The sequence below is a fragment of the Tachyglossus aculeatus genome, chromosome 5 (genome assembly GCF_015852505.1).
Source record: "Tachyglossus aculeatus isolate mTacAcu1 chromosome 5, mTacAcu1.pri, whole genome shotgun sequence".
Lineage (NCBI taxonomy): Eukaryota > Metazoa > Chordata > Mammalia > Monotremata > Tachyglossidae > Tachyglossus > Tachyglossus aculeatus.
In genome coordinates this window covers 40,577,754-40,599,375 of record NC_052070.1, presented here as the reverse complement: position 1 = coordinate 40,599,375, position 21,622 = coordinate 40,577,754, and the positions used below count along the sequence as shown (strand labels likewise).

Here is a 21,622-nt window from a genome sequence, read left to right as displayed (position 1 = left end):
GTTAAGCATGTGGGGTCCATTCACACAGCAGGTTCAAAGCGAGGTTCTATCATTTTCTATAGGGTCGCTAGAGGGAGAGTCAGGGATGGAGAAAGGAGAATCAGGGATGGAGAAATCAGAGTCATGGTGTTGGGTGGATCATGCTGGGTCACTGGAGTGAGAGTCAGGGAGGGAGAAAGCACAGTCAGGGTGCCAGATGAATGATGATGGGTTACTGGAGGGAGATCAAGAATGGAGAGGGTATAGAGTCAGGTTGTTGCATGGACCAAACTGGGTCACTGCAAGGAGAGGGCAGAGTTAGAGGTCCAGGAAGATCTGTGTTGGGTCACTGGAAGGCAAGGTGGGGATGGGACGTTAGGGATGTTGAATGGTCTATGCTGGGTCACTGAGGTAAGAGTCTGTGATGAGGGGAGGGACAGGGGTGTTGGATAGTCCAGACTGGATTACTGGAGGAGAGTCACGGTTGGAGAGGGGAGAGTTAGGGGTTTTTGGATGATTTGTGCTGGGTCACTAGAAGGCAAGATGCTAATGGGAAGGGTTAGGGGTGTTGAATGGTCTATCCTGGGTTACTGAGGGAAGAATGAGTGGAGAGGGGAGAGTTTGGGGTGTTGGACGATTTGTGCTGGAACTCTGGACAGAGAGCAGGTATGGAGAGAGGAGAGCTAGGGGTTGGACAGAGCATCCCTAAGCATGAGGGTGGGTGCACAGGACTCCTCCAAGCATCCTGGTGCTGATATCAGAGACAGAGTTCACAGCTAGATGGACCAATGTAACCCAGCAGGGGTCATTTCTGTAGGTCTTCTTTCTTATGTTTTGAAAGTCCTGATGGACAGCAATGTCAACCAAAACTATGAGACCCCAGCTCCGGAAGTCCTGCCTCACAGGACCGTCCCAAAACCGACAAGAGTCTCAGGGGACCAAGGTACTTCAAAGGGGCCGGACAGTGAGGTCAAGGAGCGGGCATACCTCTGACTGGCGCCCAGGATGTCCGCGATGTTGGAAAAGAGATGGTGGTTCTCGATCTGTGTCATGGTGGCCTTGAGCTCCTTTGACTGGAGGAACTCGCTCACCAGGATCCTCAGGCTGTGCAAGTAGGAGTATTCCGATGTGATGATCTCGAAGATCGCCTAGTGGACAGACAGAGTGGCAGGAAACAGAAGGAGAGACACACTCACACCCGCCGTAGAGGTCAACCAGAATACACCGACCCTCACAGCAGGAAGGGAAAGCTGAGATGGGGCTGCCAGAGACCAGATTCTCTGAGGGCCCAGAGGGAACCCTCTCTGGGGGTGGAATCACCCTCTCTGGGCCCCGGGTTTGAGTCTGTGTCTCAGGGACTGGGTCTAAAGTGATCAAGGCCCAGTTTACGGAACCAGGAAGGAAGCAAATGGGATGACCAGGGAATCACTGTTCTCCAAATCTCAGCCCATTATCAATAGTATTTATTGAGCAACTACTGTGTGCTGAGCACTCTACTAAGCACTCAGGAGAGTACAATAGTAGACATAATCCTTTTTCTCAAGGAGCTTACACTTTAGCAAGGGAGATAAATACTAAATCATTTACAGGGAAGAGGAAGAAGGAATGGGGGTCTGTTTGTGAATTAGTGCTTTGGCATTATGGATATGTGCATAAGGGCTGCAGAAAGTTGTGAAGAGAAGCAGCATGGCTTAGTGGATAGGGCATAAACCTGGGAGCCAGAAGGATCTGGGTTCTAATCCTGTTTCTGCCACTTGTCTGCTGTGTGACCTTGGGTGAGTCACTTATCTTCTCTGTGCCTCAGTTCCCTCATCTGGAAAATGGGGATTTTGACTGAGCCCTATGTAATAACAAGTGGGACAGGGACTGTGTCCAACCCAATTACCTTGTATCTACCCTAATGTTTAATACAGTGCCTGGCATATAGTAAGCACTTAACAATATCACAGTTATCATTATCATTATTATTAATATTAACTGTGTACATAGCAAAGAAGATTTGAAGTATTCATTCATTCATTTGTATTTATTGAGCGCTTACTGTGTGCAGAACACTGTACTAAGCGCTTGGGAAGTACAAATTGGCAACTTATAGAGCCAGTGTCTACCCAACAATGGGCTCACAGTCTAGAAGGGGGAGACAGACAACAAAACAAAACACGTGGACAGGTGTCAAGTCATCAGAGTAAATAGAAGTAAAGCTAGATGCACATCCTTAACAAAATAAATAGAATAGTAAATATGTACAAGTAAAATAAATAGAGTAATAAATCTGTACAAACATATATACAGGTGCTGTGGGGAGGGGAAGGAGGTAGGGCAGGGGGATGGGGAGGGGTAGAGGAAAAATGGGGCTCAGTCTGGGAAGGCCTCCTGGAGGAAGTGAGCTCTCAGTAGGGCTTTGAAGGGAGGAAGAGAGCTAGCTTGGCGGATGTGTGGAGGGAGGGCATTCCAGGCCAGGGAGAGGATGTGGGCTGGGGGTCGACGGCGGGACAGGTGAGAATGAGGAACAGTGAGGAGATTAGAGGCAGAGGAGCGGAGGGTGCGGCCTGAGCTGGAGAAGGAGAGAAGGGAGGTGAGGTAGGAGAGGGCGAGGTGATGGAGAGCCTTGAAGGTGAGAGTGAGGAGTTTTTGCTTCATGCGTAGCATTTAGGGGATATAACCTGAGGAGATGAGAGATTAATCTAGGAAGACCTTATGGAGGAGATGTGATTTCCAGAGTTTTTAAAATGGGAAGACCTGTGGTTGGTCAGATATTTGAAGGATCAGGGAGTTCCAGCCAGATGGAAGGGCACAAACATGTAGGTGGCAGGTTCAGAACAAGTAGTAGGAAACCCTTTTTAAAAGTTTTTACAGTATTTATTTAGTGCTTACTATGTACCAGACATTGTACTAAGCACTGGGGTAGGTACAAGCTAATCAAGTTGGACACAGTCCATGTCCCACATAGGGCTCATAGTCTTAATCCCCATTTTACAGATGAGGCAACTGAAGCAGAGAGAAGTTAAGTGACTTGCCCAAGGTCATGCAGCAGACAAACAGTGGAGCCAGAATCAGAACCCAGAATCTTCTGACACTCAAGCCCATGCTTTATTCATTAGGCCATGCTACTTCCTCCAGCAGGAGATGAGTGCAAAGAATCAGGGAATCTGATCCCATTGGAAGATGAAGCAGCCAGAAATATCAGCAGATTTAGAAATGGTTTGAATTCAGTTCCTGGGTGAGAGGTACGTAATGGATTACTGGCTCTACCTATACATACACACACATCGCCATTCCCCCCACTGTGAGAGCGGTCATCTTTGAATTTGAAATGAATTATATGGTAGAAGTAAAGTTAAGGATGGAGAGGGGTGAGTTGGGGTTGTTGGATGGACCATGCTGGGACACTGGACTCAATCAATCAATAAATCAGTGGTATTTATTGAGTGCTTATTGTGTGCAGAACACTGCACTAAGAGCTTGGGAGAGTACCAACAAAGTTGGTAGATTCCCTGCCCACAGGGAACTTAGTGTCTAGAGGGGGAGACAGACATTAATGTAAGTTACACATATGTACATAAGTGCTGTGGGGTAGAGGTTAGGTGAATAAGGAGCGCAAATCCAAGTTCAAGGATTATGCAGAAGGGAGAGGGTGTAGGGGAAATGAGGGCTTAGTTGGCAAAGGCCTTTTGGAGGAGATGTAATTTTAATATGGCTTTGAAGGTGGGGAAAGTGGTCATCTGTCAGATATAAACAGGGAGGGGGTTCCAGTCCAGGGGTAGGACATGGGTAAGGGGTGGGAGGCGAGACAGTTGAGAACGAGGTACAGTGAGAAGGTTGGTATTAGAGAAACGAAGTATGTGGGCTGGGTTGTAGTAAGAGAGTAGAGAGGTCAGACAGGAGGGGTGAGGTAGGAGCAGGTGTTTGAGTGCTTTATAGCCAATCCAACCCCAACACAACTCAAGCACTTGGTAAGGTGCTCTGCACTCATTTGGTGCTTAATAAATACCAACTGATTGGTTGACTGATCAACCGATTGACTGGCTTCTCTTACCTCCTGCCGCTTGCGTTCTTCAGGGGACAGCTGGTTCAGTATGCCAGACTCCACAACCTGTGTACACAGACATATTTATGTTAATATCTGTCTCCCCCTCTAGACTGTAAGCTCCTTAAGGACAGGGATTATGTTTACCAACTCTACTGAATTGTACACTTTCAAGTGCTTGGTACTCTGCACAGTAAGCCCTCAATAAATACCACTGATTGATTGACAAGAACTCACGATGCCATCCCAGGAACAGTGTGGCACAGTAGGAGCAATACAGCATGATGTAGTAGGAACAGCATAGCATAATGGATAGACCATGGGCCTGGGAGCCTGAAGGTTATGGGTTCTATTCCCAACTCCGCCACTTGTCTGCTGTGTGACCTTGGGCAAATCACTTCACTTCTCTGTACTTCAGTTACCTCATCTGTAAAATGGGGATTGAGACTGTGAGCCCCATGTGGGACAGGGATTGTGTCCAACCCCATTTGCTTCTATCCACCCCAGTGCTAAGTACAATGCCTGGCACATAGTAAGTGCTTAACAAATACCAGAATTATTATTATTATCCAAGGAGTAGGGGTGGTCCAAGTTCAGCAGGGGTCTGAGTATAACGTTGGGGATCCTGGACTTTTTTTCCAGGCTTCCACTGATGAGAACACACAGGCTAAGGGGTTCCCCCCACACAGCTGCCACCACCCAAAATGGGCATCAATCAGTATGAGAAGCAGAATGGTGTAGTGAGAAGCAGGGTCCAGGGATAGAACATAGGCCTGGGAATCAGAAGGCATGGGCTCTAATTCCAGCTCCGCACTTCTCTGCTGTGTGGCCCTGGGTGAGTTACTTCACTTCTCTGTGCCTCAGTTATCTCATCTGTAAAATGGGGATTGAGACTGGGAGCCCATGTGGGACAGGGAATGTGTCCAACCTGATTTGCTTGTATCCATCCCAGCTCTTAGTACAGTGCCTGGCACATAGAAGGGTTTAACAAATACCATAATCGTTATTATTATTATCAATCCTTTGGGCAAAGTGGCAGGGCAGGAAATGTCTGTCCCAGGGAGAAGAGGAGGAAACAGAGAAATCTGTCCAAGGAGCCCTCCCACCCCAGTCAAGGCAGCAGCACACCCAGGCTGAGGCAGCTGAGGTGGACACCCCCCTCCGCATTCTTTGACTGAGCAAACATGTCCCGGGCATGCCTCCTGCCCCCACCTCCCCTCACACCCTACTGACCTGGGCCACTCAGACCCAGAGGGAAGGGCCTGCAGTCACGGCTGGAGAGAGATTCAGCATTTGCAGGGAGGACAAAAAGGACAGTGAAGAATCTAGAAGGAAAAATAGCCAGGCGGTAGCCCACGGGTAGGTGGGAGGAGTGAGGGGCAAGTCTACCCCTTGCTGGCTTTGACCTCTTCAGATGCCCTGTAGCTGAGTTCAAGGGTGGAGGGCAGGGAGGGGAGGAGCAGTGGTTTCTGAACCTCCATGCCCCAGGCTGGGTTGGGCCCGGCGCTGACCCAACCCTGAGGCTCGGGACCCAGGCCAAGTTCTGTCCCCAGACGTGTCCAGGTGAGCTCTCTGCCGCAGCAGGGAGCCAGACCCCTGCCCCCAGGATTGGAGACTGGCAAGGTGAGGGTGTTGGAGTGATACTGGCAGAAAGAAACAACAAACAGGAAGAGCCAGCGGGAGAATTCCCCTTCCCTCAGAGCCTAAGGAAGCGCCAATGTGAGGTCTGGCCCACAGCGGCACCTTTGGAAGTTGTGACCTCTGCCCAGACACACTCTCTCCTCCCCGGGCCTCTGCTGGTGAGTCACGGCCCCACTACACACTGGGACCCACCCATGGCACGCTCACTGGTTCTGCTGGTCTCCACCTCCCTCTAGGTGGCTTTCTGCAGCCGCCAGGCACACAGCTGTGCCAGGTCCCAGCAGAACAAGGCGTTCCAGCAGGTGGGCCGGTGAGTGCGAAGGGACACAGGGCCTACCCCTTTGGCAGCTGGGGCTACTGGGGGCAGACCAGGAGCCCTGACCAGAGGATGGGTGGGGGATCAAAGTCACACCACTCTGAGCCTCGCCAACCCCCATCTTGCATCTAGAGGAGCCCCGGGGCTGCAACGCAGTTGTCTGTCTCCCCTTTCTAGACTGTGAGCTCACTGTTGGGTAGGGACCATCTCTATATGTTGCCAACTTGTACTTCCCAAGTGTTTAGTACAGTGCTCTGCACACAGTAAGCGCTCAATAAATACGATTGAATGAATGAATGAATGGGCCCTCCAACTCCCCCAGCATCCCAACCAGGCCCAAGACTTTCCACCTCGCAGGTCGGCTCTCTTTATCTGCTTCTCCCTCTTAATCCTTTCTCCAGGCTCCCCTTCTGACTGCACCTCACTCTTTACTCTCCCAACTCTCCACTCACACTGTTTGTCCCTGTGCTTGAAACTGCCTCATCCCTCAATCAGCCAGTCTCCAGCTCTCCTGAAACCCCACCTCCTCCAGAAATTACTTCCCCAAGTAACCCCTGGCACCCCAGATGAGGTCCACCCAACAGTCACCCTTACCCCTTAAGGCTTTATACTTATCCTGGCATTTAAATGATACAGCAGTGTATAGCTCAGTCTACGTCCACGACTTCATTCCCCTTCTTCACCTTTCACCCCAACGCTTCTCCTTACTATATCCTTGCTCTTCCTCCTGCTCTCACTCTGTTAATTTATTTTGTCCACCCACCTCTCCCAGTAGACTGGGAACCCCTCGAGAACAGGAAATGTGTCTTGCTGCTGCTGCTATACTCTCCAAGTGCAGAGTTTAGTGCTTTGGCCCACCGTAGGTGCTCAATAAACACATTCGATCTACTGAACGGACACTTTTGTGGCCTCAGGGAAGATGAAATGAGGGTCCCCATCATCGCAGACCCTGATGGGCAGGAACTACAGGAGGTTCTGGCTTCCTGGATTCTGAAAATCCTATGGAAGAGGGAGAGAGGGAGAGAGGGAGAGAGGGAGAGAGAGAGAGAGAGAGAGAGAGAGAGAGAGAGAGAGAGAGAGAGAGAGGGAGGGAGAGAGAGACACAAGGGAGAATATCCCGGGGACTCCATATTCAGCCCATAGAGGGTCAAAGGCTCCAGGGCCCAAGCTCTCCAATACCCTCAGCCAGCAGCATTTCACAGGTCACCGCTACCTAGCCTAAATAGACACTCCCAGTAGGATCTGACGATGCACCGCTGAGCTTGAAAAGCTGAGCGGAGTGGAGCTCCTAACTGGGAGGTGAGGAAGCTTTGGTCCCTCAGACACTCGGAGACAAAGGGAGTAGGGGTGATTCAGATTCCTGGTTGGGCCGCCTCCTTCTGCAGTCTCTCCCGGCCCTCTCACTGGAGTCATAAGAGAGAGGACCTTGGTGAGCCCTTCCTTGGGAGGGATAAGATGAATTCTCCACATGCCAATCCCAGAGAGGGAGGGGAGAACCCTGGCCCTTCCTCCACCAGACTCAGCTTTCCATTTCCCCTCAGTGAATCGTTCTGTGGTTGTCCAGGGGGTGGGGACAATGAGGGGGAGAAACAAAGGAGGGTGATAGGGATTAGTAGGAGATGCAAGGGGAAGCCCCAACAGCATCCCCTGTGCCCAGTGAGAGAGTAGACGGCACGCATCAGGGAGGAAAGGGAGGGAGGAATACAGAAGAGGACAGGGAGAGAGGGAACGGGGTGGGGTGATCCCATAGGGAAGAGACCTCAGTGCTGAGGAGAAAGTCTCACCGGGATGCTGGGTGGAAGGGGGAGAAGCTGAGGAGGGGAACCCAGAAGTCCTGTGGCACCTTCTCCCTACTAGCGGATCCAGCTCGACAGCCCCACTACCCCCACCAAACTCCCTCACTTCATTTGCTCCCTCCTGCCACCCCCTCTCTCAGCCCCTGCATTCTTCAGGCAGAACTAGAATGGTGGTAACCCCCAAGGCAGCCTGGGACAGCTCTCCCCCGACCAACCCCCTCCATCTCCGTTGGCTCCTGAGAGGCCGGGAGAAGAAGGGATATGGAGAACCAGGAGTGGTGCCTCTAGCTCCTCAGGAGCCCCTTTTGAGCAGGGAGGTACCGTGTACAGGAGCCATGGTCTCAGCCACCTGCTCTGAATACCCAGGGCTCAACCTTGCTAGGAAGTGAGTTGGGAGGAAGCCCCCACCTCCTCCCACAGGTCTTCCCTGATGAGCAGTCTAGCAGCATATCCCAGGCTCCCCCACTTATTTATTCATTTGCCTCTGCAGCACTTGGGCATACATGTTCCTCAAGTGTACTTTGGAGGGAGATCCTCATTGCTAAGGGAATCAGCTCCCCAAGATAACAGCAGAGTTGGGAGTAAATAATAACGATAGTATTTGTAAAGCGGTTACTATATGTCAAGCACTGTTCTAAGCTCTGGGATAGATGCAAGCGAATCAGGTTGGACACAGTCCCTGTCCCACGTGGGGCTCACAGTCTTAATCCCCATTTTACAGATGAGAAAACTGAGGCACAGAGAAGTTAAGTGATTTGCCCAAGGTCACACGGCAGGAAGTGAGGAGACCACGAGACAATGCAAAAAGAGCCTTACTGGCACCCATTGGAAACCGACAAGGAATCCGTCAGGATGTAGGGCAAGCTGGCTACCTGGGAGTTGACCTGTGCCTTCACTACAGAGATCATACACGCGCAGGTGAAAAGATGACAATTTTTACCTTGACCCACCTAAATGGTCAAGCTATGCGTATGTAATACACAGGCTCATGATAAGCTTGTGCGGCAATAATAATAATAATAACAGTGGTATTTGTTGTGAACTTACTATGTGCCAGGCACTGTATTAAGTGCTGAAGTGGATACAAGGAAATCAGGTTGGACACAGTCCCTGTCCCACATGGGGGTCACAGTCTTAATCCCCATTTTACAGATGAGGGAACTGAGGCACAGAGAAGTTAAGTGATTTGCCCAAGGTCACATGGCAGGAAGCGAGGAGACCACGGGACAATGCAAAAAGAGCCTTACTGGCACCCATTGGAAACCGACAAGGAATCCGTCAGCATGTAGGGCAAGCTGGCTACCTGGGAGTTGACCTGTGCCTTCACTACAGAGATCAAACATGCGCAGGTGAAAAGATGACAATTTTTACCTTGACCCACTTAAATGGTCAAGCTATGCAATACACAGGTTCATGATAAGCTTGTGCGGCAATAATAATAATAATAACAGTGGTATTTGTTGTGAACTTACTATGTGCCAGACACTGTATTAAGTGCTGGAGTGGATACAAGGAAATCAGGTTGGACACAGTCCCTGTCCCACGTGGGGCTCACAGTCTTAATCCCCATTTAACAGATGAGGTAACAGGCACAGAGAAGTGAAGTGACTTGCCCAAGGCCACACAGCAGATGAGTTACAGAGCCGGAATTAGAACCCATGACCAGCCTCCCTGGCCCATGCTCTATCCATTATACCACGCTGCTTCCCGCCATGCAGCGAACTGTCTGGGTGGAAAAGGAAGTGGCCAACATTACTCAGCCCTATGGGCCGCACTCACATGGACCGCAGGGAATACAACGTGACCCCAAGCGTGGGAAAGGTGTCTTATCGTTGTGTGTTTGCATCTCTAGCTCTTTGGGTCTTTTGGCAGAGAATGGTTCTCTCTTGGGGGACAAGGGCCTGTGGGACCCCACCTAATAAACTCAGCTCCATTCACATAACGGGTGTCACTTGCGGATGATGCGGATGAGGAAAGAGTTACTTGGGGTTCTCGAGCACTTGGTACAACCAATGGTATTTGACAACTTACTGTGTGCAGAGCACTGTAATAAGCAATCGGAAAGTACAATCAGACATAGTAGGCACAAAACCTACTGTGGAAGCAGCGTGGCTCAGTGGAAAGAGCATGGGCTTTGGAGTCAGAGGTCAGGGATTCAAATCCCAGCTCTGCCAATTGTCAGCTGTGTGACTTTGGGCAAGTCACTTAACTTCTCTGTGCCTCAGTTACCTCATCTGTAAAATGAGGATTAAGACTGTGAGCCCCCCATGGGACAACCTGATCACCTTGTAACCTCCACAGCACTTAGAACAGTACTTTGCACATAGTAAGCGCTTAATAAATGTCATTATTATTAGTATTATTACCCACATGGAGCTTAGAGTCTGTAGGGGAAGACTGTACAGTGCACCATACCCAGTCGACACTCAGTACCTACTATTAGCAGTATTACCTGTCCTCTCAGCCACTGGCAACCCTGACCTCATGTCTTCGCCCCACCAGACCCAGGGCTAGGGTTTCCCTTTTCTGGCTGCTGCCCAAGGCAGCACAGGCTACAGCTGAGGAAGTCCCAGGGGTGAGAGGGTTAGGGGAAAGCCAGCTGGAGGAGTGAGGGGGTGACCGGGATGGCCCAGGCAGAGACTGGGAACACCCACTCAGGCATGGGGCCCGAAGAAAGTGGGCAACTTGGATAGAAGTGACAGGAGAGTGGCCTTTATTAAGAGAGGGTAAGGGGCCCGGGCTTGGAAGATGAAACCTCACTAACTCTGACTTCCCACCATCTCATGTCTCCTCCTGCCTTCAAGACATCTCTAGCCGGATGTTCCATCAGCAGCTCAAGCTCAACATGTAACTCAACTGATCTTCCCTCCCAAACCCACCCCTTCACCTAACTTTCCCATCACAGTTGAATACAGCATCAACCTTCCTGTCTCACAAGCCCATAACCTCTGAATTATCCTTGACTCCTCCCTCTCTTTCAACCATCATATTCAGTCTGTCGTCAAATCCCATTGGTTGTTACTCCACAACTTCTTCAAAATCCACCCCTTCTCCTCCATACAGTCTCTATTCTGATCCCGACTTTACTGCATCAGCCTCCTCAGAGACCTCCCTGCCACCAGTCTCTCCCCGCTCCAGGCCATACCTCACTCGACTTCCCGGATTATTTTCCCAAATCACCATTCTCCCCATGTCTCCCCACTCTTCAAAACCCTCTGGTAGTTTCCTATCCATTTTCCCATATAGCAAAAACTCCTCACCACTGGCATTAAGGCAGCTCTTTTCTCCCTACATAATTATCCTTGCTTCTTTCCCACTAAACCTCAGCTCCCAGCTTTCACTCCTCTCCAACTAACCTATCTTCTTCTTGGAGTTCTCTCCTCCTTCACATCTGCCAGACCACTGCTCTCCCCATCTTCATTGCACATCTGAAATCACATCTCCTACAGGAGGCCTTCCCTGATTAATGTCCCATCTCCCAATTCCCCCAACAACTGTCACTTCAGAACTTCCATGTCACTTAAGCACTTGGGTACTCACCTCCCTGCTGAATTTACAGACATATCTTTTTACGCCATTACTTTCCCCTACCAGCAATTTGGAAAAGGCTTTTGCAAATACCATGGACTGCCCAAAAAACAAACCAATGAATTTTGGAGCAAATTGAAACAAACTGGTCTTTGGAAGGCCAAATCACTTGACTTAGATTAGTATATTTTGGACACATAATCAGGAGGACTAATTCTCTGGAGAAGAGACTAATGCTAGGAAAAGTCCAGGGAAAATGTGGAAGAGGCAGACCAGCAACTAGAAGGATAGATACCATAACAATGGTAACAGAAGAACCATTAGAAAGATTGTGGATTATGGCAGAGAACAGGACGTTCTGGAGAAAGTACATCCATGGAGTCGCTATGAATCGGAAATGACCTGCTGACACAATAATAATAATAGCCAGTAATTTATTTTAATGTTTGTCTCCCTTGCTGGAGTGTACGATCCTTGAGGGCAGAATTGTGACTATCAACTCTATTGTTTCCTACCATGCACTTAGTTCATTGCTTTGCCTTACCACGCAAGAGCTCAATAAATATTATTGATAAAGTGAACAACTGGCAGCTTCTCCCCACCGTAGGGATCAAGAGTGTGGGAGGGGGTGGAGAAGGGCTGTTCTATCAGCTCCTTCAGGGTTGTGGGGGGGCTTCTTTCCTAGGTCAGCCCTCACTGCTATGACACCCAGTTAGCGAGGCGGGTAGGGCTGAACTGTATGCTCCTTGAGGGCAGGGATCATGTCTATCAAATCTACTGTACTCCAAGCACTTAGTATGGTGCTCTGAGCATAGTAAGTGCTATTGATTAGAACAAGAAGGAAGACCCGCAAGTTCGAATGAGAAGGGAGCAGTGGAGGCGATAGCGACCACCCCCCCGCATCTTTACATTCAGATTTTACATTTACTTTTACAATATCATTCAGATATTTTTTAGAGGCTTCCCAGGCACTACCGGATTGAATTCATTTTTGAAGCCTGTCCATGACTTTATGGACTCGTGGCCAGACTGGATCCCAGACAGCTTGCAGGCCGCATGAGGAGCAACAAGTCCAAGGGGCGAGACCTTGGGATCGGGAGCAGGGAATAGGTCTGCTCCCATCTGGGACCAGGCAAAATGGGAACAAGGAGAGAGTGCAGCACGAGGGATTCAAGTGATCTGGGTGCTTGGCCACTGCCCTGTTGTGGAACCTTAGGCAAGTCATGAAACCATTCCGGGCCTCACTTTTCCTCATCTGCAAAATGGTGATAAGATCCCTGATCCTCCTTCCTTGTGGATTGTGAGCCCCATGTGGGACTGAGACTGTACAGGATCTGTTTATTTTGCCTTGACCCCAGAACTTAGTACAGTGCTTGGCACATGGTAAGTGCTTAATTCTGTGGTTATTATTTCCAGCTGCCTTTCATTCATTTATTCAATCATATTTATTGAGTGCTTACTGTGTGCAGAGCACTGTACTAAGTGCTTGGGAAGTACAAGTTGGCAACATACAGAGACGGTCCCTACCCAACAACGGGCTCACAGTCTAGAAGGGGGAAGGCCTTGAGGCTTACCCATGCTGGACCCCCAAATCACCACCAACCATTGTATCATTTCCCTGCCTGCCCGGGAAGGCAAAGAAAGAGAGGAAAAACACAGCTTCAGTGGCCCAAGGAACAGCCCTCAATGGGGACAGTGTAGAGTTGGAACAAATACCACAATTATCTTAATTTTAGTTTCTGGAGAGGAAAAACTGGGCTGACTAGCCACTTGGAAGGAGCCAGAGGGAAAGCTAGAGGAGTAAGGAGGGGACCTGACCTACGTGACTCGGTTGTCTCACAGCCACCCGCGCTCACATACCTCGGGGAGTTTGCTCCAGGTGACCTGAGTGGGCCGGTAGTTCTTCACCACGATGTCTGGGTCCGGCTTGTGGGACCTGTCCGAAGTGGAGCTGTCCTCCAGAAGGTCATCATCGGACTCATGACTGGTGGAGTTGAGGCCCCTCTCCCGGATCTCCTGGTAGAACCGGGGGTCTGCGGGAAGGGCAGGTGCCTCGTGATCACCTGGACCCTCAGAGACCAGCATCCCCTGGGGATCGGGATCCTTGTCTGCTGCTGGGATGGCAGCCGCTGCTTCCAGGGGAACCCAGGGGAAAGACCCCGAGCTGGAGAGCCGGCGGAGGAGTGCCTGCCACTGGCTTCCCACCGGCAGAGAGGCCCCCATGACCAGGCAGGGCTCGGATGAGGCCGGTAGGTGGGAGCGGAGTGGTAGACCAGCACCCAAGTGTCGAATGTGACACGTACGAGGTCTGGCGCAGCAGCCCCGTACCTTGGGACGGTGAGGAGAGCTGCCCCCCGGCCTCCGCCTGTGCTGAGGAGACACTGACCCTCCAGAACCCCCTCCCCACAACCCTTCCCCAGCCCCTACCACTGCCAAGGCCCCCCTGGGACAGTCTCCACTCTCTGGGCCGGCTCCTGCGGTCACACCTACCTCCAACTTTCCTTCGCCCTCCAACCCCTCCTCCCACTTTTCCCCATGAGGGCGGCAGGGCCAAGGCTGCACTTGGGATTGCAGCAGCAGGCTGCCCAGCAGGGACCAGCCCCCCGAGCTGGGAGCCCAGAGGGAGAGGTTGGAGAGGTCAGGCTTCGCTGTTGGGAGGAAGAGAAGGCCGAATGGAGGTGGAGGCAGGAGGGGACATGGAGGCAGGAGGAGTTGTCTAAACCCCCGACCACTTGAAGGGAGACAGAGTACAGGGCTGGAGAGCAGGGAATGGGTCTGCTCCCATATGGGACCGGGCAAAGTGAATGCAGCAGGAGAGATTCAAGTGACCCATCAGTGGCTAAGAGGGCTGAGAGGCAACAGGGAGGCAGGGAGGCCTAGGAACAGGGCCTGGAGGGCAGAGGATATGGGTTCTAATCCAGATTCTGCCACTTGTCTGCCAAGTTATCTTGGGCAAGTCACAATTTTTTTAGGCTTCAGTTTCCTCATCTGTAAAGTGGACAGTCATTATCTGTTCTTTCTCCTACTTAGTCATTCGGGCCCAAGTGCGTCAGGGACTATGTCCAAATTGATTATTTTGTATAATAATAATAATGTTGGTATTTGTTAAGTGCTTACTATGCACCAAGCACTGCTCTAAGCGCTGGAGGGGATACAAGGTGATCAAGTTGTCCCACTTGGGGCTCACAGACTTAATTCCCATTTTACAGATGAGGTAACTGAGGCACAGAGTAGTGGCTTGCCCAAAGCCATGCAGCTGACAGGTGGCAGAGTTGGGGTTAGAACCCATGACCTCTGACTCCCAAGCACAGGCTCTTTCCACTGAACCACACTTCCATATCTACTGTATCTGCTATATCTACCCCAGTGCTTAGTACTTAGTAAGCACTTAATAAATACCAGCATCATTATTATTAGTGTGCTAACTTCCCTTGGAAACTTAAAAGGGGTAACTGTCTCTTGGGAACTGGGGAGGTTTGGTCCTGCTGTTGGCGGGGGGAGGGCCAACACGAGCTCTTGGAAGCCCAGTCAGGTGTGGCGTTTTAGGACTGAATGGTAGTGGAGGGCAGACTCACCATCTTTAAAGGACCCCTTTTGTGGCCGCTTCCTTCCCAGGGTGTTCTGCAATGACAGAATGAGATTTAAGTACAGCTGGAAAAAGGAGGGGAAAATCTCTTTACAGGATAAATCCAAATCCTTCTCCCATGGGATCGCAGCTGATGGCACCTGGTGCCCAAATCCACAGCTGTGGGATTGGGGGCTGTGCCTCTGGCTTCCTAGGATTGGGGCAATGGAGGGCAGCCCCCCCACAAACTGTGGGGTGAAACCACAGTCTTCCCCACAGCTCTATGGGCTGGATATCCAGCGTCTCCTCCCCAGGGAATCCAACCAGACCCCCAGAGACACTGAGCAGGGCCAGGAAGAGCCAAGATCAGGCCCAGGTGGCCAGAGATGGGGGTAAGGCTGAGAGTCAGATGTCCAAGGGGCCAGGAGGCAGGGGTGAGGCTGAAAGTTAGGTGCCCAAGAGGCCAGAAGCAGCATGCCTTAGTGAAAAGGGAATCAGCCTGTGAGTCAGAGGACCTGGGTTCTAATCCTGACTCTGCCACATGCTTTCTGTGTGACCTTGGACAAGTCATTTAACTTCTCTGAACCTCAGTTCTCCTGTTCTCTCTCCTACTTAGACTGTGAGCTCCATGATGGATGAGACACTGCTCAACTTAATTCACTTGTACCTACCCCAGCACTTAGATCAGTGTTTGACACATAGTTAAGCCCTGTTAAGCATTTGAAAAGTACCATTAAAAATAAAAGGCAGGGGGGAGGGAGAGAAGAGGGTTCTGGGACCCTTTTAATAGAACCATGGCAACCACAGCTGTTTGGAACTGGCCACTCCTCTTGGGGACTCAGCTGGGAGGGGCCAGGTCTCTTTCCCAGGGACCCATGGGGACAGTTCCATTCCTTCCTCCGACTTCTCCTCCCCGGCTGTTCTGCCCCTTCCGCAGAGGCCTCCTGGGGCTTGCAACAAAGCAGCTGCCAACATGGCTGCTGACCAGCCCACAGAGTTCTGGGACAGGACAGGCTGACTTTCCCTTGAACCAGTTCGGTTTGGGCTTGAATCGCCCTCTGCTGAGGCAGACCAACCTGGCAACCCCTTTTCAGAACTGATAACCCTTGGGGGAAAGAAAGGCTGGGCTGGGGGAGCTGGTCTCTGGTGAATTAGATGGGTGGCTTGGAGCTGGGGTGGAATTGAGCCTTTAAGGTTTAGGGGGAGGCAATGTGGACTGTAGAAAGAATGGGATCCTAGGAGCCAGGAGATCTATGTTCTAGGCCAAGCTCTGCCACCAGCCTGCTGGGTGACCTTGGGTAAGTCACATCACCTCTCAACCTCAGTTTCCTCATCTCTACTGTGAGGATAAAAAACTCGAATTCCCTACTTCTAGGATTGTGAACAGGACAGGTACTGGGTCTAATTTGATTAATTTATATCTATTCCAGCATTTTGGCCAGTGCTGACTGAGCACGGTGTTTCATCAAAGCCATGATTAACAATACCATTAGGGGCTTCTCAGGTCTACCTGGGTCACGTTAACAGCAGGTTGGGTCAGCAGCAGCCCCCAGAATCCCTGTTTCTGTCCAGGTCTAAGAACATCCTGCCTGGGAGCTCTCCCATGCTGGGGGGTATAACACCAGCACAGCATGGGACAGGATCAAAGGGGAGAAGCAGTATGGCTTAGAAAAATGGCCAGAGATCCAGAAGGAACTAGGTTTAAACCCGAATCCTCCACTTGCCTGTTGTGTGAACTTGGGCAAATCACTTCATTTCTCTGTGCCTCAGTTACCTCATCTGTAAAATGCTGATAAGACTGTGAGCCACATGTGGAATAGGGACGTGTACAACCTGATTATCTTGTGTCTACCCCAGTGCTTAGAACAGTGAGTGACACATAGCAAGCACATACATACTATTTTTTTAAAATGGGACCACAGGAAGCTTGGGGCACTAGCTCTTCTGGCTAGAAGATGGTGGCCTCCTGCCTCACTCGCTGCACCCAGGCCCTGAGGGCTCTGTGCCACCCCTGAGCCCCACTGCCCACCTGCCCACACACCTGGGTTTAGTCCCAAGCCCCTCAGGATGGCAGCGAGGTGAAGGCTCAGGAAAGGGGGGCTGGAAAAAGTCTCCAATATTCTTGGCCATTCAGGTGGATACTCCAACACCGGGGAGCCCGGGGTGGGCTGGGAACAAAAGTTAGGGTACACAGTTCTCAAGACCCTTATCCCTGCCTGCATGATGCACAATCCCCTCAAGCGCCAGCCTAGAGAAAAATCAGGGGGAAAAGGAGGACGACCCTTTTCTCCATTCTACCCAGCCCAGGCAGATATAGCCAATTGCTCTGAGGCGGAGGGACCTGGGAATCTACGGGCAGGGGAAAATGAGTTACCCAGGTGACAATAATTTGGAGAAAATGGACAGTACTCCACAAATTTGAGGAATCAAGCCAATGCTGGAAGAAAAGTAGAACAGGTTGGAACTAGGTTCTGGAGAAAGAAAAACCCATGGGAATAGGGTGTTCCCAAATTGGGAGAGCAGGTGCCTTCAGCCTTAGCGCCCACTATCTGCAGTCTCTTTGGTCACAGTTGCATTACCCCAATACTGCAGGGTGGCTTAGTGGATAAAGCACGAGCCTGGGAGTCAGAAGGTCATGGGTTCTAATCCTGGCTCCACCACATATCTGCTGTATGACCTTGAGCAAGTCACTTCACTTCTCTGAGCCTCAGTTACCTCATCTGTAAAATGGGGATTAAGAGTGTGAGCCCTGTGTGGGACAGGGACTCTGTCCAACCTGGTTAACTTGTATCTACCCCAGTGCTTAGAACAGTGCTTGGCACATAATAAGCGCTTAACAAGTACCATTGCTTGTTGCTCCATGTTGCTCCACTCTGAGGTGGCGGGTCTGGATTTTTTTCAGTGGGTGGACTGACCATGGGGCTGACTGGGGGTGGGGGAGAAGGAGGACTGGCAGGTGGGGACTAACGGGGGTTGGGGAGCCCCTGACTCAAGAGGGCTTTGTCTGTGTTCTGACTTCAAAGCAACTCTTTGCCCATCTCCCTCCATTTGTGCTGCCTGCTGCCACCCCCTGAACCTCTGCAGTCACCCCCATGGCTGCTGTCACCACCAGCCACAGACCCAGCCCAGGTGGCCCCGAGCCCTAACCTGGGGTGAAACAGAATGAAGGAGCAAAGCCTGCCGGTCTCTTTCCCAGTCTTCCTTGCCCCATGACCATCATGGCCACTTGTCCAACAGTCCAGACAGTCCAGTGTTTGGTCAGCCTGTCCCTGGATATACTCAGTGGGTGGAAAGGACAGGTGTCCGGTATTATGTCCGGTATTACCTAGGGCCACCCATGGCCAACCTACCCACAAGAGGCCATGCTGCTGCACTGCTGCTCCATCCTTAAGGGGCAGCATCGTCCCCGCCCCCACCAATGGCCGGTCAGTGAAGGGAGGAGGGAGAGAGTCTAGACCCGAGAGAGAAGCCCATGGCTAACCCTACCTTGTGCTTGGCCGGCATGCGGGCACTGGGTGCTGGGCTGACCTCTTCCGCCAGGGCCCGGAGGGGCTGCGTGGCCGGGGCCGCCCTGCCGGGGATCCCCAAGCCCTTCATGGCTGCCCGGTATGACTGGTTGCGTAAGTTCCGCCGCAGCGTCCCCCCTGAGTTCACATCCACATCCAGGTCATCATGGGAGAAGCTGGAGGCTGGTAGGAGCTTGGGGTTGCGGCGGGCGGCCTCCTTGCTCAGCGTGACCGAGGCAAAGCTCTGGTGTCGGGCAGGACCCTTGGGCTTACTGGCGACTGCCAGGGCCTTGGGGATCACCTGTTGTGTCCCCACCTTGAGCGCCACTGGGCTCTCCGTGCTCAGGACGATCTGGTGGGGTTGGACTGGGGGGTGGGGCTCAGGCTGGAAGGCGGCGTTGTCTCGGGCTCTTCCCCGGGGTGGGTCCCCTGATGTGTCGAGGTGCAGGCTGGAGTGGAGCTGGTGGCCTAGGAGGCTGGACGCCTCGTCCGATGAGCTGCCCGAGCTCCTCTGGGCCATGTTGCTGCTGGAGGGTGAGGACCTAGGGGTGCAGGGGGTAACACAGAGGTTAACACAGAGGTTAGGACACGGACTCATTCACTCTGGCCTGGAGATAAATCAATCAATCGTATTTACTGAGCACTTACTATACTTCGGAGCAAATGGGTTTGGGAGCAGATTAAGCCAAGGTGGTCTTTGGAAGGTGAAATGACTCGACTTAGATTAGCATATTCTGGACATGTCAACAGGAGGACTAATTCTCTGGAGAAGATACTAATGCTGAGAAAAGACCAGGGAAAACGTGGAAGAGGCAGATCAGCAGCTAGATGGATAGAAACCATAACAATGATAATGGAAGAACCAGTAGCAAGCTTAAGGGTTATGGCAGAAGACAGGACGTTCTGGAGAAAATATATCCACAGAGTCGCTATGAATTGAAAACAACTTGACAACATTGGATAATAATAATTACTGTGTGCAGATCAGTGTACTCAGCGCTTGGGAGGGTACAATATAACAGAGTTGGAAGACACATTCCCTGCCCACATAGAGCTTACAGTCTAGAAGGGGAGAAAGACATTGATATAAAAACATTACAATTATGTACATAAGTGCTGTAGGGCTGAATAAAGGGTGCAAATCCAAGTGCAAGGGAGATGCAGAGAGAAGCTGGAGAAGAGGAAATGACAGCTTAGTCAGGGAGGGCCTCTTGGAGGAGATGTGCTTTTAATAAGGTTTTGAAGGTGGTGAGAGTGAGATGGTGAAGTGAAATGCTGAGGGGAAAATGGAGAGCAGAGTTGGGGCTAATCACTGCAGCCTAGTCTTCCCAGCTGACCCCTGCTGGCCACCCCTTATGGATCCATCATCATCACCTTCAGCAACTTATCCTTGGTGTTCCTGTGGGCAGCGTTTGGAACTGGGCCCCCCAACAGGCAGCACTCTCACCAGGGCAACCCTGCTGGCAACGCTCTGAACTGAACACTCCTGCGGCGGCGCTCTGAACTGAACACCCAAGGACCTGCTTCAACTGAAGAAGGCTGTTCTTCTTGAGGACACTGTGAAGCTCAACCCCTCCGAGGCCTGGCCCAACTCCGAGCAGCCACCTCAGTTGTACCGGCCCCTCATTATTGGCATGGACCCTATCTGCAGGGCCTGGTTACTGCTGCCTGGCTCTTCCTGTGGGGGAATGACACCAGTGGACCTGTGGGAACCAATCATCAATGACCTCCTCCCCCACTGGTCAACGGGAGGCCTCTCCGCCCCAGGATTTATTTATTTTATAATGGCATTTATTAAGCGCTTACTATGTGCAAAGCACTGTTCTAAGCGCTGGGGAGGTTACAAGGTGATCAGGTTGTCCCACGGGGGGCTCACAGGCAACCACTCTAATGGGCTGGAGGCAGATGGGCCCATGGGGATGGATTCCACCTGGTGTTGTCCAGCCCTCCCACAGCTAGCTAAGAGGCACTACATTTCCCAGACAGACTGGGGAAACCAAGGCACAGAGCCCCAGAATTGGGCCTTTCAGATTCAGTGCCACCTCCGAAGAGTGGGAAAAGGCTGGAAACTCTACTCTGATCCCATTGGTGGGAGGGGCAGGGACTCATTGGGCAAAGAAAAACCAAGGCTCCCCCACCACCCAGTTTTCCCTTTTAAAGCCTGAAGGCTGGAAAACTGACATTTCTGCAACTCTCTCCCAAGTGCTCAGTGCAGTGTCTTGCACTTAATAGAGCCTCAACAGATACCACTGATGAATTAACTGATTCTCCTCCAAGAATACGGGCCTGCCGTGAATCCTTTTTACAATAAACTCTTTTAAAACAAAACCTTCCAAAGTTTTCCACTGACCACACCACTCTTTGTGGAATTCAATCCACCTTGAAAAGATTTCCATTCATTCATTCATTCATTCATTCAATCGTATTTATTGAGTGCTTACTGTGTGCAGAGCACTCTAAGCACTTGGTAAGTACAAATTGGCAGCATATGGAGATGGTCCCTACCCAACAACGGGCTCACAGTCTGTGTGCCATGCACTGTTCTAAGTGCTGGGGGAGAACTTCCCCATGACCAAGTCTCCCCTAAACCTGGCTTCTGGGTCTGTTAAAATAGGTTTGCCTGCCTTCCTCTCAATCAGTCATATCATGTCATGCACCTACTGTTGTGCAGAGAAGATCAGAGACTACTGCCCAATTCAGCAAAATTGAAAGCTCAGACCCAATTCCCACTGCTAGAACACAGACCGTTTGCACTGGAAGCTTCAGCTCAAGATCTGGGCAGAGAAACTGAGGGGATTCATGGCCACACTTTTCCTAACCAGTAATAATAGTGACTGTATTAACACTTTTTTGGTGCCAAACACTGTGCTAAGCACTGAGGCTGATTGAAGAAAATCAGATCAGAGCCAGTTTCTGCCCAACATGGGGCCACGATCTAAAATGGAGGGAGAGCAGATCTCTTATCTCCATTAGAAGAGGTGAGGGAACAGAGGCCCAGAGAGGTTAAATGACTTGCCCTAGTTCACACAGCAGGTTAGTGGAAGAGCTGGGGTTAGAATCCAGGACTCCCACCCGATAGTCTTATGTTCTTTCCACTCTGTTTTTTCCACCTGTTTACCCAAGTGACAATGCTGCCTTTCTGGACTTTCCAATGCTGCCTTTCCAGAATCAGACATCCAGGCCTCCTGCTTCCCACCAGGACCATTCAGGAAATGTTGACTACCAGTGAGGCCAGGGAATGCACCTCGCTAAGAGTTGGCCAGT

The 21,622-nt window shown here is 51.2% G+C and overlaps 1 protein-coding gene across 1 annotated transcript in view; it reads right to left on the bottom strand.

Moving 5' to 3' along the window:
* The window catches only part of ARHGEF16 (Rho guanine nucleotide exchange factor 16), a 58,015-nt gene that overhangs the window by 27,465 nt on the left and 8,928 nt on the right, over positions 1-21,622 (bottom strand). The window contains exons 2-6 of the mRNA XM_038746715.1: positions 18,339-18,900; positions 14,863-14,908; positions 13,148-13,320; positions 4,016-4,072; positions 967-1,127 (exon numbers count right to left, since the gene is read on the bottom strand). Coding sequence (XP_038602643.1) covers positions 967-1,127; positions 4,016-4,072; positions 13,148-13,320; positions 14,863-14,908; positions 18,339-18,878 — 977 coding nt within the window. The 5' untranslated portion in view covers positions 18,879-18,900. The remainder of the gene's footprint in view (positions 1-966; positions 1,128-4,015; positions 4,073-13,147; positions 13,321-14,862; positions 14,909-18,338; positions 18,901-21,622) is intronic.